Source organism: Lemur catta, chromosome 1 (assembly GCF_020740605.2).
Source record: "Lemur catta isolate mLemCat1 chromosome 1, mLemCat1.pri, whole genome shotgun sequence".
NCBI lineage: Eukaryota > Metazoa > Chordata > Mammalia > Primates > Lemuridae > Lemur > Lemur catta.
The window spans coordinates 225,341,674-225,358,926 of record NC_059128.1 but is presented as its reverse complement, the minus strand read 5'-3'; the positions used below and the strand labels follow the sequence as shown (position 1 = coordinate 225,358,926).

The window sequence follows — 17,253 nt, the reverse complement described above, 5'->3', positions numbered from 1 at the left end:
AAGGTGCAACTTTAGAAGCTTTACCCTTGAAGGAAAATACAGTGATAGCCTCATCAACACTCCTATTTAGTGACATAGAGATGATCCTGTCCCAGAGTTTGTCAAGCTGGGCTGTGATTCCTCCCCACCCATAGACATTTGGAAGTGTGGGTGGCATTTCTGTATGTAATACATGATTAGAAAGAGTTCTGGATTTAGCACATGGGTTGCGTATGGAGGATAGGCTGGTATGGGTACTAAACATCCTGTATTGCATGGGCCAGTTTCATACAACAAATAATTATCTGTCCGATATGGCAGTAGCATCCTGGTTGAGAAACACTGAGTCACTGCAGTAAGATAAGAGAAAAAATGAGGCATGAGAATTAGAAAGAAGCAGCAAAACTATCCTTGTTTGCAGATAATGTGCTCATTTAGAAAAGAAAATAAATTATCAGAACTACAAAGAGTTTTCAACAAGGTAACTGATTATGAAATCAACATTCAAAGATCAGTAGCTTTCCTATATAAGAGCAATATCCAGTTAGAAAAATTACTGGGAAGCATCACATTCACAATAGCAACCAATAAAAAAGTACCTAGGAAATCACTTAATAGAAACATGTGCAAGGCATTTATGGTGAGAATTATAAATTGTACTTTAAGCATGTAAAGATTTGATAAAAAGGAGACATATCATATTTATTAATGAGAAAACTCATGCTTGAGTAGATACGATTTCTCCTCCAAATAATTTATACCTTCCAGCAATTCTAATCCAAATCCCTATTCCGAATATACCTATGCCTGGGTAAGTTAGCAACTTTCCTCTTCTCTTCCCAGAAATTATACAAAAGCAACAAGAACAATAAAACTCCCACAAACTCTATTTTCAGTGAAACTAAAAAATATATGTAATCCATGAACTACTAAATATTTGTAAGGGCTGCAAAAAGCAGCTGAGATTGGGCAGATGCAATGTGGGAGGAAGTGAGGAAGCATGGACAGGGGAGAGGAACCATCAGGGCATCTCAGAAGGCAGGAGCAAAAATATACTTCAGAGGGTATATTTAGCAATATCCAGAATTAAAAATGATCATATTTTATGATCTAGCTGCTAGACCCTAGCATTTCCACTTCTAGGAATCCTAGAGAAACTCACATATGGGTACACTGAGACCAGTACAAGAATGCTTGTTGCAGCATTATGTGTAATCAGATTATTAGAAGCAATCTAAATGTCCATTTGAGAAGACAGGTTAAATTGTAATATAACCCCATAGTGGAAGAAAGAAATGTAGATGTCTATGTCTAAGTGTGGCTAGGTCTTCAAAACAATGTGGAGTGAAAAAAGCAAGTTGCTGAATGATACTTGCAGTACAAAACCATGTATATACATATTAAATAAAAGCAATACTGTATTTTATTCATATATAGTCCATTTTTGGCTCATACTTGTTTTTATTAGAGAAGGAATATACCATAGTGCATACGAACCCAAGGCTAAGACTGCTATGTTCAAATCCTGATTTCACCACTTACTAACTATAACCTTGTGAAGGTTACTTAACCCTTTAGGTCTTCAGTCTCTTCATTTTTAAACTATGGATGATTGTATTTATATATTAGGGATTTGATGAGGATTAAATGAATTAGAACAGTGTTTGGCATATTTTAAATGCTTAAATAATGTTAACTTTTATTAGTCTTATGATTCATAGATACATAAGTCTGTATATAAAATAGTAAGATCACTAGAAGGAGAGCCCTAGTTTCCCTTTTGAATTTACTTTGGGAGAGGGAAGAAGAGAATGGTGTTCAATGTGGTGGTTAAAAGGAACGTCAACTTCATTTGTAATGCTTTAATTTCTTCTATTAGAAAGGTAAAGTGTATATAACAAAATGTATATAGTTGTTAAATCTGAGTATTTATGGTATCATTTTCATGCTTTTTGTTTTTTTAATTATTAAGAAAAATCCCACACACAATACACTAAATAATATATACACATATATAGATACACACATATATGGTATTTTGTATAGGAGTTTATTAATTTCTTTATACATATATATAAAAGTTAAAAAAATGAATTGGTAGTATATGCTCCCTAAATGCATCTTTGTGACTGCCTCTGGGAAAATGATTAGAATGAGTAGGTAGAGTATAGGAGAACTTTTAGCCTTTTCTCCAATGTTGTAATTTTAAAAACAAGAGACAGTGAACTCGTATATTATTTATTTGCTTTTTAAAAGCATAAATGTTACAAAAGATCTGAAAAGAATAAAGCAAAAATTTTAGAAGTAGCTTATTGGATGTGGTAGAAATACGACCTTGTTATTTACTTCTTTGTACTTGTCTGTATAATTATATTTTAAAATAAACATAAAACAAAGGTTGGTTTATTGGGGTTCAGTGGTAAGCTAGGACACTTATTCTAGACTCCTCATTTCTTTTATCCACTTTTGGTCCCAGAAAGATGATGTGGTAAATAAGGCTATATTTAGAGGTATTAGGCCCTGAGTATGGCTGGGTACCCAACACTTGGTCCAGGGAGGCTGAATAGGGTTAGTCTCAGCCAGCGTCTCCAAGCTGGTCAGGAGACATAACTAATGGCCTCACCCACCTCCCTGACCTGGGGTCCTTTGTGTCTTTGAACTCTTATACTTGAGGGTGAAGGACAGCCCCAAATTGTACATTCACTGTGGGGGACAAAACACAAACATGATGAATTCTCAACTGATGATTAGTTTCTTCATTATCTGCTATTAAAAAAAAAAAGTATTTTTTACCTTTGTCCAACAAATTCCCTAGCGCTGATCATATTTTCCCACCTTAGGACTTAGATATTTCCTTATATTTCAAAATGTACATTTGTTCCTTACAGGGCATTCCAAGGTGTGATTATTCAGTAGTCACTTGGACCACTCTTTCCAGCATCTTACATCTCAGATGCATTAAATGTCTTATGGCTCCGTCACTAACAAGAGGCAGTGCAGGGCACAGATGACACGAGCTGTGAGGCACATCTGTAGGTCTCCCTAGCATCATTTTATCCTATCATAACCCTTGGATTTAGGGAAGAGGATAAGAACTGAAAGGGAGTAAATTATATACTGGCAGGTACGTGGGTTTGCCCATTGGTTTCTGAGATGTGCTGCTTTCATCCTCCAGGTCGAGGTCTCCCAGCAGGACAGGCTGAGGTGGAGATGATAGAACGAGCCCGGGAGAAGCGTGCTTGGGAAGCCACTCTTCCCCCTCTGAGTGACACCTCCCAGTTTGAGAAGAGGAGGAGGATGATGAATGCGATGGAGAGGAAGGAGTGGGCCTTCAGAGAGCGGGAGATTGAAAAGTAGGTTCTCTGTCACCTAGACAATTGTTCCTGTGCTGATGGGAGTAATGTTAATACTTTTTATCTACAAAGCATCTTCCTAAATGTTTGGGTTTAAAAGCAATCCTCAGCCAGGCTTGGTGGTGCACACATACAGTTCCAGCTACTTGCGAGGCTTTGTGGGGAGGATTGCTTGAACCCAGGAGTTCATGACCCCAGCCTGGGCAACATAGCCAGACCCCGTCTCAAAAAAACAAAGTGAAACAAAACAAAACAAAAACCAGCAATCTTCAACCTGTAGAGATAGGAAATTAGGTTTCTGGTTCTTTGGGGAGCAATCATACAATTCTGATGTGGTATAGAAGCTCTCTATAATTTTCTCTCCAATAACATAAGAATGTATCATGCCCTCTTTGTGTATGAGGAAGTTGAGCATAAAACCCAAATTTGAACAAGTCTTCAAGTATATCTCTGATCCTTGTCTTCCCTTTTCCCTTTAGTATCTATCTAGACTGTCACAGAATCCCACTGATTTCTGCAAAGCATCTTTCCATCTGTCCCTTTGTATTCCTTGCCAGTGCCACTGACCCTAGCCCTGGGCTTTCTTCACATCCCACCAAACAGCTCAAAGCTAGTCCTAGCTCTTACTCTCCCAACAGTGGATTCACAGGCAGGACACCTTGGGTTCTAGCAGGAGCTGGTGGGGCATTTCGTATTTACAAGACAGATTGTGGGATTCTTCCATTAAGAGGTGAGCTTATATAACAATATGCATAAATAACAATATGCTGCGGTAGTTCAGGCTGAGTTTTAATCATTTTAACTGATATGTTTTCAGTAATGAGGTTGTTGCTTATATATAGAAATGATAATAAATATGAGAACCAAAAAATTATAGCTCTCCAAGAAGAAAGAAAGGAAGGGCACTTGGTGCGGTTGTCCTTTGTTCTGTGCTGAGGCGCTTTGTTGCTCACGGCAATGCTACCAAGGCCCCTTGCACACATGAGAGGGACCAAGAGAGTCAGGGACTCAGCTTGGTGCTGAATTCAGAATATGTCATTGTTATTATTATTATTTTGCAATACCTTCATGTTAAGCCCAAATCCAGACTATGGGATGTTTTGGCAAAAGCTTGCAATAGAAAATAGTGTTGGGGTAAAGCAGGGGTCAGATACACAATTTTGTCTGCAGAAATTTAAATGTATTTCTGTACTTTGCAGAGGTACATGTCTTATCAGAAGGCATTAAAGATATTGAAAATGTACCTGGCTAGAGTGAAGGCATCACCTGGGAAAGTGAATACATTTGTTAAATTGAGAGCACTTTTAATAAGTGTATTTTAAGTGCCTTCTATGTGCTGAGCTCTGTGCTTTGGGTTGGGGAAACAGAGATGAACAGGAAACTGCTGTGCCCTGACAGAGCTCCTATGGCCTACTGGGGCGGGGAGTGGGCAGAGGATGGGGCAAAAGATTTCAGACCAACACTTCTCGGACAGTGTCTGTCAGGTGAGGTGCTGCTCTACACACAAAGTGCTAGGAAACCCAGGTGGGAGAACAATTTGTTCTGTTTGAGGCAGGTGATTTGGGAAAACTACTGAGAGGAGGTGGCCTCTGAGCTGGGTGTTGAAGGATGAGTATGAAAGCCATCAGGTGGACAACAATATCAGTGATGATGATGATGAAGATACCTATAGAACATGGGACACTTACAGTGTGTTTATTATGTGCCAGAGAAAAGTCAGCAGTTCTACAGACCAGCAGCATCGGCGTTACCTGGGATCTTGTTGGAAATGCGAATTCTCAGAAGCCATCCCAGACCTAATGAATCAGGGGCTGGGGCCCAGCAACCTGTGTCAGAACCTGCCCTCCAGAGTATTCTGATGCATCCTTAAGTTGGAGAACTGTTCTAGCACTTTGTGTACATTAACTCATTGAGTTAACATATACAACAACAATCTTATTAGGAAGATAGTATTATTCTCTCCATTTTGCAACTGGAGAAATTGAGGTCAGTGGTGAAGTTTAGAACTGAACCTGGTATTTCTAACCTTAGAGAGAAAGGTGACTGTGGGTGTGTGGCTTTGTTTTAAAAGCACCTATCTCTCCATGCTCATTTGTCACTACTCCCTTGCCTGTCATGTGTATTTGCCCTGAGAAGCCCTGCTGGTGTGCCTTGTTGGCTCTATCTCCAGGCCTTTGGAGTTGACCATTCAGCTCCCTATGCTGAGGCGTTGTGTCTCCCTTGTCAACGTGGCACATCCCAGTTCTGGTTTATCCAAGGGCTCTGCTAAGCTAACACCTCCTCAAAGGAAGCCTTTCCCACCTTCCCCTTCCCTTCCCCCTCTGCCCACAGAAGTCTTTTCACTCTTCTTGCCTGGCATCTGTCTCCCTGTGTGGAAATGTTGGTGTGTATCCTGTTCCACTAGAGCAGTGCTTCTATCCTGCACACCATTGTTCCTGCCTGGCATTTGGCGGTCACTTAGTAAATATTTGACAAATGGGTGAGTGAATAAATTAATGTATAAATGTTTAGGAGTGAAATGGATGCTCAAATCTCCATTTTAGGAAGGAAAAGCTTACCAGCTGTGTGGAACAAAGATGAGAAGGAGGAGAGACTAGCAGCAAGGAGTCCAAGTAGGGGCGAGATAACAAAAACACGAGCTGGGGAGTGTAAGAAGTGTTTCCGAGGAGCGATCGTTAGCAGAGGGAAGAAGGTGTAAGAGACGGGTAGACTTTTGGGGGAACAAAATGAGTGTGTTTTTTTGAGATCATCAAGGGACAGCTGGAGATTCAAGTAGACAGAAATTCCGGTTCAGAAATGTCTGGGCTAGAGGTACAGATTTTGAAGTCGCCTTTGCATGATTGGATGCATGTGAGCAAGGTAGCCCAAGGAGAACAGATTAAAGGGGAAGGGAAAGGAAACAAAGATTTACTGAGTCCCTACTATGTGCCAGGCACTGGCATTTTCACATTGACTCCTTAAGATAGCATGCCAGAACCTTTTCCTCTTCATTCTCTTGTTACTTAACCCTCTAGGGATACCACTTGGCCTGGAACTACGAACAAACCTCTTGTTCCTATAGGTCCATCTGCCTGGCACACTCTTCTTCATCCTTCAGAATGACACCCATCTATATTCCTAGTCTCTATTGATTCCCCCCACCTAGCCCCAATTCATTTGTCACACTTTTGCTGGAGTGGCCTTTTAACAATACATGAACATGATACCAGCCCACAGAGAGGACCCTGTCTGTGGCAGCTGCCCCTTGCCTTCTGTTTGACATACCATACACTTCTTTATGTTTTGTAATTTACTTGAAGACTGCAGGAGATTCGCCTGGAAGTTCTAAAAGAGCTGCTGAGGAAGCGGGAAGAGAATCAGAATGAAGTGAACATGAAGAACTTGAATGCCCAGTGGTCTAAACTGCAGGAAGCAAAAGAGGCAAAAATAGCCCAGATCCGGCGCTCATATGTGTCAGGTAACGGTGTGGAATGAGCAGGGAAGAAAGTGGAAAAGTGGGCTTTGCTTTGGATGTTTGACCAGACCTGATTTAACTATGGTATAATTCTGTTTTGGTCCTGGTGTATCAAATAGGTAAGGGATGAGAGATGAGTCATTTCTCAAAGATAGAAGAGTGGAGGAGAATCTCTTACTAAGAAAATCAAGTGACAGTGTTGTAACAGGTAGTCAAGTTATTAACATTATGGAGAGAGAGTGTGTGTGTAGGTGTTGGATTCCCCATATTCTAGGGCCGATGCCTTGGATAAAGAGCCTTGTTACTCAATCTTTTTTCATTATTGTCTACTAAAGCAGATATTTTAGACGTCCTTTTTCCTAATAACTTCCCTCCATGAAATTTTAATACCACAGATATATTGTGCATATATGTTTATGTACTGTATGTATATTTCTACTTTATACCTAAAAAGAGGAAGCATACGGTTTACTCGTTTTGTGCACGATTACAAATGACTAAATTAAAAATTTTAGTTAAAATTTATACAGAAAAATTTAAGTTATTAACATTTAACTAAATATTATAGCTTTATTTGCCAAGAAACTTAATGTAATTTATTTACTTATAAAAATTATATCAATTACATATGTAAATTTGCTATTTATATACATACCTTTATTGGCAATATAATCACATTAAAAAAACATTCAAAACTGTTATTTCTCCAGCAATTATTATATTGTTACTTAAAAATTATTTTTAGTAAAATTAACTTTTAACTTTTTCTTGATATGAGCAAAGAGCTTTTAACTTAACTAGCTGCTAGGTATTCACCATTTAAATATTCCCAACATGTTTTCTTTTCAGTCCTTGACATAACTTATGATGGATTTGACTAACTTTTGTAGATTAATAATAAAATGTAAACTATTTCTACTTAATTCTAAAACCCCAAGTCACACACAAAAGCACTGAGGGTAAAACATTACCAACATGCGCAAGGCGGCAGCGGCGGTAAGCCCCCTCTCGCAATATGACTTCACACTCTTGTGATGTGATTTTACACCTGCTGAGAGTGCATGATGTAGAGCCGTCAACATGGGGTGGGGTCTGTGATGGAATTGGAAAGAAAAGCAGCAGGTGGAGGTAGTAAGCATGATGCTTCAGATGAGTGTACTGCGAATGTGCAACGTTGAGCCTTTTCCCCCCAAACGTCAAACAATTTTGAAAGCTGTAAACTGGTACATCTTCTGGCTCATTCTGGTGTTAGCCAAGATGAACTTGTAATCTTCTCTTTTTATTATTCTTGCAAGGGAGAACACTTCCCCTAGTTCTCCACTGAACATGTATTTTCCAGTTAATTTGAGTTTCATTCATTTAACAAAGTTTTATTAAATACCTCTTTTGGCCCAGAGCTTGGAATGTAGTTATAAAAGATTTTTGATGAGTACCAGTTGAGGACACTGGCTAATTTAGCTTCTGTCACTGCTGCTTGTCTCATGGCAATCTGGGCCACCCAGATGGCAAACCTCTGTTTTTAGGGTTACATTCTGGCTGTGGTGAGTCATCATGAAATTCATTCATTTCAGCAGCTTCCCTGTGAATCACACTAGAATTGGTTTACTATTCTGCCTTTGGATAATTCAGAGCTACATTTTGGAAATCATCATGGAGGTATGTTTTATTTCAGCAATCAGAAAACTTGTAGGAAAGGGAAAGAATATAGAAGGGAAATTGGAGAGAAGAAATATCATCAAGGACTATTCTGATTATGCATCACAAGTCTACGGACCTCTGTCTCGTCTTGGTCGTTTCCCAGACAACAACTCAGAGGACTTTGTAGTAAAAAATCACTATCTCAACACCTATGAAGGTAAGCAATCTACATAACTAGAAATCTAGTATGAGACGGTTATCTTAGAAATAGAAATTAAATATATAAAATATGAAATTTTGGACTAAAAGCTAAACAAAAATATTTGCAATAAATGGCAGTGAACAGGTTTAATATTATTATTATTAATATTTAATGTCACTACTAATCAAAGTTATACAAGAACAAAATAGCACAAACTTTTATACCAGATTTATGAAGCAAACAAGAAATGTGTAATGAAATCAGCCCTTTACTAAAAAGAAATGTCAATAAACTAGTGGGCAAGGGAATGGATGGTTACACTATTGAACTTGTAGCTCTGACCGGCCATCAGAGCAGAATATAATACATTGGTGACCTCTACTTTAGAATAGTGGCACCATGTATTGTAGAATCATTAGTTTTCTGTTGATTTTTATTTTGGAATTACTACTTTTTTGTAAAGGCAATATTTTCATTTTAGAATGCATTTCTCATTTTATAGTCTAAGTCACTGAGAACATGAGTTAATTATACAGAAATGTGCTATACATTTCAAGGACGGTTCATTCTATCATATGAGACACACCCCATCAACAACTCTAATGAAATCACTTGGCAAACAGCTTCTAAAATTAACAATATACTTTAAAAATTATAAACATAAGCACTGGATACTAAAAGCATATACTTCCTTCCCATAGGATTAGTCGAACTTGAGTCAAGTCTCCCAGATTTTGTGACACAACCCCGGATCAGACCTCCAAAACTAAAAGTCATTACCACCAAATCTGGTTTTCTGAAGAGGACAGCAAGGTTTGACTGTGAGTTGGCAGAGGTTCATCAGGTATAATTGTTATCTGGAAGACAAGATGCTCCTAGTGTGATTTTTACAGAGAAACACTACATTCTAAAAATTACACTTTATCTTGGGCAGTAGTGTCCAGTGGGTCTAACATACAACCTTATATTCTTTCTCCTCTCTTTTCTGTCCTAGAGGTTGCCCATGCTGTGCTGAATCAATGTGGTTTTTTTCCTCATTTCAAATTGTAGGAAAACTTCTTGGAGGTTATTTTCCCCATTTAGCAGAAGTCATATTCTTTTCTGAAAGTGTTTCCAACTTTGGATGTATATAATAAAATTTGACACTATACTAGGTGTAGCAAGTTTCTAGTATTAGGAATTAGTGTTGGTGTTAATAGTTGTATTAATAATAGGTCTCATTTTCTCCCATTTATATTTGTTATCAGGGCATCATAAAGAAAGAGAGTCATGTTCAACTTCTTTCTCATCTAGTTTAAAACTTAGCTAGAGGAGAGAGTTATCACGTGCTGGCTACCCGGTGAACCAGCTCCACAGCATCCACCTGCTGGGCTTTTTTGTTTTGCCAATTGAGCTATAGGTGAACGTACTTGGGTGCTTAGAGTCTGTGGTTTATGATAGCAGTGCTCAATCTTTCCCGTGCATCAGAATCACATGGAGAGCTTGTTAAAACACATGTGGCTGGGCCGCACCCCTAAAGTTTCTTATTCAGTAGGTCTGGGTGGGGCTGGAGTATTTGCATTTTTTACTAGGTTCCAGGTGATGCTGATGCTGCTGGTCCAGGAGCCACACTTTGAGACCCACTGGTTTATGACATACTCTCACTGCTGGCCCATGTATGTTTGTTCAGTTGATTTTACTAATATAATAATAATCAATGGGAACCTACATTCAACTTAAAAATTAGGACCTTGACAATAATTTCCGTATATCTATGTGGTTCTTTTCCACATCATTCCCTCATCCCTGACTTCTTCTACCCATCCTGAATGCTGTGTTCATCATTCTCTCGCTTTCTGTAAGATTTTTTTCCATGTTCTTTTTATTAGGTTATGGTAGTTCCCTTCTATTCTTAATTCACTAAAGCTTTTATTCATGTGTTTATGTTGAATTTTATCAAATGTTTAATCTGCATCTTGTGGGGCAATTATATATACTTTTATCTTTTACACGTATTGTAGTAACATTTATAGTTTTTTACATATATTAATCTATCCTCCCACACATGGGATGAACCTGCCTTGGTCAAAGTATATTAACTTATTTTTAATACATTGTTGGATTTGATTTATTAATATGTTGGTTAGGATTTTGCTTCTGTATTCCTGAGTGAAATGGTCTTCTTATTTTTCTTTCCCATTTTGACTGTGTATGGGGTTGGTATTAGAATTATGCAGATCTCCAGAAGTGAACTGGGGAGTAGTCCTTCTTTTTTTCTTTTTTGAAAAGAGTTTAAGTAAGATTGGGATGATCTGTTCCTTCAGTTTGATAGAATATACATACAAAATCATCTGGGAATGATATTTTCTTCATTGGAAAAATTTTAATCACTACTTCAATTTCTTTACAACTTACAGAACTTTTAATGCATTATTTTTAATAAATTATATGTTTTTTAGAAATTCCGTTTCACCTAACTTTTCAATTTTGGCATGTGATTTTTGATAGTATTGTTTTATAATCTTTTAAATGTTTTATCTTATTCATGTCTACTTTTTTCATCCATAATATTATTTATGTATGCCTTAACTCTTTTTCCTTAGTCAATTTTACTGGAGTCTTGCTTTTTTTCTTAGTATTGTTTTTCTAAACAATGAATTTTTAAATTTGTTGATTTTCTGTATCACATATGTTTTTTTCAATCGCATTAATTTCCACTCCTATATTTATTATATCTTTCTGCTTTCTCTGGGTTTGTTTTGTAGCTCGTCTTAACTTAAATTGGACATGCAACTCATCAATTTTAAGCACTGATAAGTTTTATATAAGTATTTTAGGCTAAACATTTCCTTCTAAACACTGATTTTTGCTGCATTCCATTAGTTTTGATATGTAGTGTTTGTTACTATTCTTCATTTCTAATATCAGAAAATATCCAGTATGATTTTTGATCCTATGCAAATTTAACAGTGTGTTTCTAAATTTCCAAATATATAGGAATTTAACTCATTTTCTAATTATTAATAACTTCTAAATCAATTGCACTGTAATCAGAGATTGTTGTCTGTGCGATACCTATTCTTTGAAATTTAGTGAGGTTTGCTTTGTGGACTAATATATGATCACACATATAAAATAATCACAGTCCACCTTCAAATAATACTATGCCACCTCATGTGTAAGGCAGGTACCTTATAGCAGATTATTGCCGATTCCTCCCTCCTCTCTCTGTAACATTGCTGTCACTTATTTCAATAATCCATGTGCTGTATCAGCCAATACATTTTTACTCTAATTGCTTTAACAAACAGTTATTTTAGATCAATTAAAAAATAATAAAAACAAAAGATTATTTTACCTTCATTTATTCCTTCTCTGCTGCTCTTCCTTTCCTTATATGGATCTAAGTTTCTGATTTGTATCATTTTTTCTCCTGCCTACAGAACTAGTTTTATCATTTTTTGCAGGGAAGTTCTGCTGGCAATGAACTCCTGCAGTTTTTGTTTCTTTCCTTTATTTTGGGGGGGAACATAATTCACATACAATAAAATCCACCCTTTTAAAGTATACAATTAAGTGATCTTTAGCATATTCACAAAGTTGTGCAACCATCACCACTATCTAATTTCAGAACATTTTCATCATCCCCAAAACAAACTCCATACCCATTAATGGTCGCTTCCAATTCCCCCTTCCCCTCAGTCCCTCACAGCCACTATTCTACTTACTTTTTATGGATTGGCCCATTCTTCCCACTTCATATAAATGGAATAATGCAGTATATGGCCTTTTTGTATATGGCTTCTTCCATTTAGCATAGTGTTTTCAAGGTTCATCCAGATTCTAGCACATTTCAATACTTCATTCTTTTTTATGATTGCATAATATTCCATGAATTATACCACATTTTATTTATCCACTCATCAGTTGATGGACATTTGAGTTGTTTCTACTATTGACTATTATAATTTACGCACTGTGCACATTTGTGTACAAGTTTTTGTGTGGATATATGTTTTCAGTTCTCTTGGGTATGTCTCTAGGAGTAGAATTGCTGGGTCATATAATGCCTTAGTCTGTGTTACTATAAAGGAATACCTGAGGCTGGGTAATTTATAAAGAAAAGAGGTTTATTTGGCTCATGGTTCTACAGGCTGTACAAGAAGCATGGTGGCAGCATCTGCTTCTGGTGAGGACCTCAGACTGCTTCCATTCATGGCAGAAGGGGAAAGGGAGCAGGCACATGCAGACGTAACATGCAGAAAGAGAAGATGCAAGGGAGAAGGAAGGAAGGTACGAGGCTCTTTTAAAACAACCGGCTCTCTGGGGAACTGTCTCGGAAACTAGCAGAATGAGAACTCCCTCATTACAGGACAGCACCGAGCTGTTCATGCGGGATCTGTCTCCATGACCCAAACGCTTTCCATGAGGCCTACCTCTAACATTGAGGATCGCATTTCAGCATGAGGTTTGGAGGGTCAAATATCCAAAATATAGCATATAGTAACTCCATGTTTTTCTTTTTGAGGAACTGCCAGACTCTTTCCAAAATGCCTGCACTGTTTTACATTCCCACCAGCAATGTATTATGGTTCCAATCTCTTCACATCCTTGCTGTCACTTGTTGTTTTCCATCTTTTTTATTATGGCTATCCTAGTGTCTGTGAGTGAAGTGGTATCTCATTGTGGTTTTGATTTGCATTTCCCTAATGATTAATCATGTAGAGCATCTTTTCACCTACCTGTTGGTCATTTGTATACCTTTTTTAGAGAAATATCTATCCAGATACTTTGCCCATTTTTAAAATTGGGTTTGTCTTTTTGTTGTTGAGTTGTAAGAGTTCTTTATATATTCTGGAGGCTAGACCCTTATAAAATATATGATTTGCAATTTTTTCTCTCATTCTGTGAGTTGTCTTTTCACTTTATTGGTAGTATCCTTTGAAACACAATAGTTTTTCATTTTGGTCTTTTCACTTTTGAAGAATAGATTTTGCTAGGTTGGTTTTTTTTTTTACTTTTAACACTTCAGAGATTTCACTCCACTCTCTGCTTGCTTTCGTGGATTCACACTAGAGGTCCACTGTGATTCTTACCTTTATTCCTCTGTAGGTAAGGTGTTTTTTCCTTCTGGCTTCTTTCAAGATTTTCTTTTTATTTTTGATTTTCTTCAATTTAAATATTATATGCCTGCATTTTTTTTACATATAGTATTAATTTTGTTTTATGTTCTCTAAGCTTTCTGGATCTGTGGTTTGGTGTCTGTTATTAATTTTGGAAAGTTTTCAATCATTATTACTTTAAATGTTTCTTCTGCTCCATTCTCTCTTTTTCTTCCCCATCTGGTATTCCAGCTACACATATATTATACCTTTTGATGTTGTCTCACAGTTATTGGATGGTCTGTTCTGTTTCTGTTTTTTACCCCCCTTCTCCATTCTTTTTTCTCATGGCACTTCAGTTTGGAAAGTTTTTATTGACCTATCTTCAAGTTCCCTGATTCTTTCCTTGGCCATATCAAGTCTACTGATGATCCCATTGAAGGCATTCTTCATTTCTGTTACCAAGTTTTGATTGCTAGCCCTTCCTTTTGATTTTTTAAAAAGTTTTCATGGCTCTGTTTACATTACTCATCTGTTATTGTGTGTTGTGTACCTTTTCCATTAGTTCTCGTAACATATTATTAATAATCATGGTAACATTAAGTTCTCTGTCTGATAATTCCAACATCTGTGTCGTATCTGAGTCTGGTTGGTTTGTCTCCTCAGACCGTGTTTTCTTCTTGATTTTTAGCATGTCTTTGAATTTTTTTATTGATAACCTTACCTCTGATCTCCAGTAATGGGAAATGAGATAAATAAGCCATAGTGTGGGATTTATGTTAATCTGGCTAGAAGTTGAGATGTGTCTAGTGTTTGTTGTAGTTGTAGGTATCAGAAGCTCTGCATTATGTTAGTGTCCTGTTTTTATCTCCGCTTTTGGATTTGGAGTGAAATGCCATTATATGGAATCTATCAATTTGGAAAATTGGATTGAGGAGAGTCCCCAGATATCAGGTTTGTGTCCAGGCAGTGTATCTTTTTAGTCTTAAGGTTACATTATTTTGAGAATACAGAATCATAGAAATATGAAGGTACAGGTGGTATAAAGTTGGTTTTTTAAAAAACAATGCTTTATGAGCTATGTCATAGTAGTCATAAAGGAGAAATACCCAGAATAGCATAAAAGAATTTCCATGTTGTAATATTTTTAAGCTATTCTTGGTAGAAATTTTGGCTGAAATATGTTTTTGATGCTTTGTCAAATCACCGATATCATAAAGTGGACTAAAATAATCTACCAATTAGTCCTTTCTTCTCTTTTTGAAATCCATGGATCAAACACAGATGTTTGTCTTTTGAGCATATTAAAATGTATTATTTGATAAGAATACTTTCCTTAATATTCTCATATTCATTCATATATATTCTCTCTCACTCTCTGTTTCTCTCTCTTTCCCTCTCTTTTGGTGAGCTTTGCTTTTCAAGGCAATCATGAGGCTGCAATGGAAGAAAATCTCAATTTTGTCTGATTGGTTGATTATGCTTTTCATTGGACTTCTTGACCAAACATTTTTCTTTTAATTGTGAAAAGATGCTGATTTTTCCTTCAAAATTTAAATTTTTTTCTTTCTTTTTTTATATTTAGAATGCATTTATTTGTTTATTAACTAGGAAATATATCCACATGGTTCAAATTTCATGAGTTATACAGGAGTATTAACTAAAATGTTTTCCTTCCATCCCTGTGTTCCAGCCATGCAGTTTTTTCTCTGGAGGCAGCAAGTGTTTTTAGTTTCATGTCTATCCTTCCAGAAATATTTTCTATAAGCAAATACATGTGTATGTATATGTGTGTATACATGGCTATGTAAATGTATACATGCGCATATACAGTGTATACATGTTTGTGTATTATGTATTTGTGAATATGTATATGCAAATATGTATAAATACAAATAAGTATCTTTTAAAATTGTTTTTTACACAAATGTTAGTATAAAATATGCACTGTTCTGCCCTTGCTGTTTTTTTATTCTATATATCTTGGAGATCTGTCTGTACCGGTATTACTAGAAAAGCTTTCTTCTTATTTTTTACATTTTCATGATATGTCATTATATAAATGTACCATAATGTATTTAATCAGTCCCCTTTTGATGGATATTTAGATTATTTGTAACTTTTTAGTATTAAAAATAATGCTCCAGTGTGTAACTTCATTTGTATGTAATTTGGTACATGTGTAAACATATCTAGAAGACAAATTCCTAGATGTGAAATTGCTGGACCACAATGTATGTGCATTTATAATTTTGATGGATATTGGTGCCAAATTTTATTATGTATATGATGTACAAACTTCAGTAATGTGTGAGAGTACCTGTTTTCCCACATCCTTACCAACATAATTCATTATGAATGATAGGCTTTGAAATGGTTTCATGTGGTATGGTTCAGCGCTCTTCCCTCAAGAGATACCTAAGTTTAGAATTATTAATTACTTTTGACTGCTGCTGCTTTCTGTCGTGGTTACCACAGAGCTGTTTTATATTTGATACCAGTTTTATTTTGAAGAAACTCAGAGGCTCTATTGCAACCACAATAATTTTAGATGGTTCCAAATTTCATAATTTGCATAGTTTTACTAGTTTCAAGTTTTGACTTAGTGCTTGGTTTTTAAAAAAAATCACTTATCTGTGTTTTTCTTGAAAATATAATATAAAATTTATTATATGATGAAAAGTTAACTAAAGTATGATTTTAAATTCAAAAAGTCAGAATTTTGGTCCTTTTAAATTAAAAGTGTTCCGCTATGGCTGAAAATAAAACCAACGGACAAAATCTTATATCATGTATAATTTTGGCAGGACTTTTGGTGATCAAAAGTAAAAAAAGAAAAAGAGTATGTAAAACTACAAACACATACACTCTTTCACTAGGAGACAAGTTCATTTTTGAAAATTTGGTATACAGGCCTTCAAGGCTAAAGTAAAGCTCTGTCTATAGTTTGAGACAATTGCCATTTAATGCTCCTTGGTTTCTTCATAACAAGACGTACCAACTATTTCAGTCATTTACTTACTGCACAGGAAAGTTTCCTATTGCCCAGGCATTTAACAAATTAGCTCATGTGGAAGAAATAGGGGTTGGGGGTTTTGCTTGTGTACATATAAGACAGAACCTTTTAGAAACTAAAAAAAAAATTGTTAAAATCCCCCAAATCTTTGATTAAAATGGATACGCCAAGAATATGCCTCATGTTTAGTCAGTGGCTAACGTATCCTTAGGAGTATCATAGCATCCCTTGGGAGATACACAAACCCATTAGGACTTTCTCAAACTAACTTGGCAAAGCCATAGAGAATATTGTTTCTGACTGATATTCAGATCTGAGGCTTAGATATGGTAGTAAAGGGAAATACAAAGAAAAGGGATGATGTTAGTTGGTGTTATTTCAGGCACTGTTGGATAAGAAGAATGAAGTTTGTAAGGCAAAGAAGCCCCTGCGTTTCCTTCAAAGAAATCCAATACCTCAACCTCGGCTTCCCACTCCAACCCTGCAATTGAGTTCCAATGTAAGTTTGAAACTTTTTTATTTTTATTTAT

The 17,253-nt window shown here is 36.3% G+C and overlaps 1 protein-coding gene across 3 annotated transcripts in view; it reads left to right on the top strand.

Moving 5' to 3' along the window:
• Window positions 1-17,253, top strand: part of CFAP91 (cilia and flagella associated protein 91) — a 61,661-nt gene that overhangs the window by 17,422 nt on the left and 26,986 nt on the right. For 2 of the 3 annotated variants that reach the window (XM_045540193.1, XM_045540194.1), the window contains exons 7-12: window positions 3,155-3,332; window positions 6,632-6,789; window positions 8,459-8,641; window positions 9,328-9,447; window positions 12,759-12,898; window positions 17,106-17,222. In XM_045540193.1, coding sequence (XP_045396149.1) covers window positions 3,155-3,332; window positions 6,632-6,789; window positions 8,459-8,641; window positions 9,328-9,447; window positions 12,759-12,898; window positions 17,106-17,222 — 896 coding nt within the window. Of the gene's footprint in view, window positions 1-3,154; window positions 3,333-6,631; window positions 6,790-8,458; window positions 8,642-9,327; window positions 9,471-12,758; window positions 12,899-17,105; window positions 17,223-17,253 lie in introns of all 3 variants that reach the window. The other variant, XM_045540195.1, reaches the window with a different exon arrangement.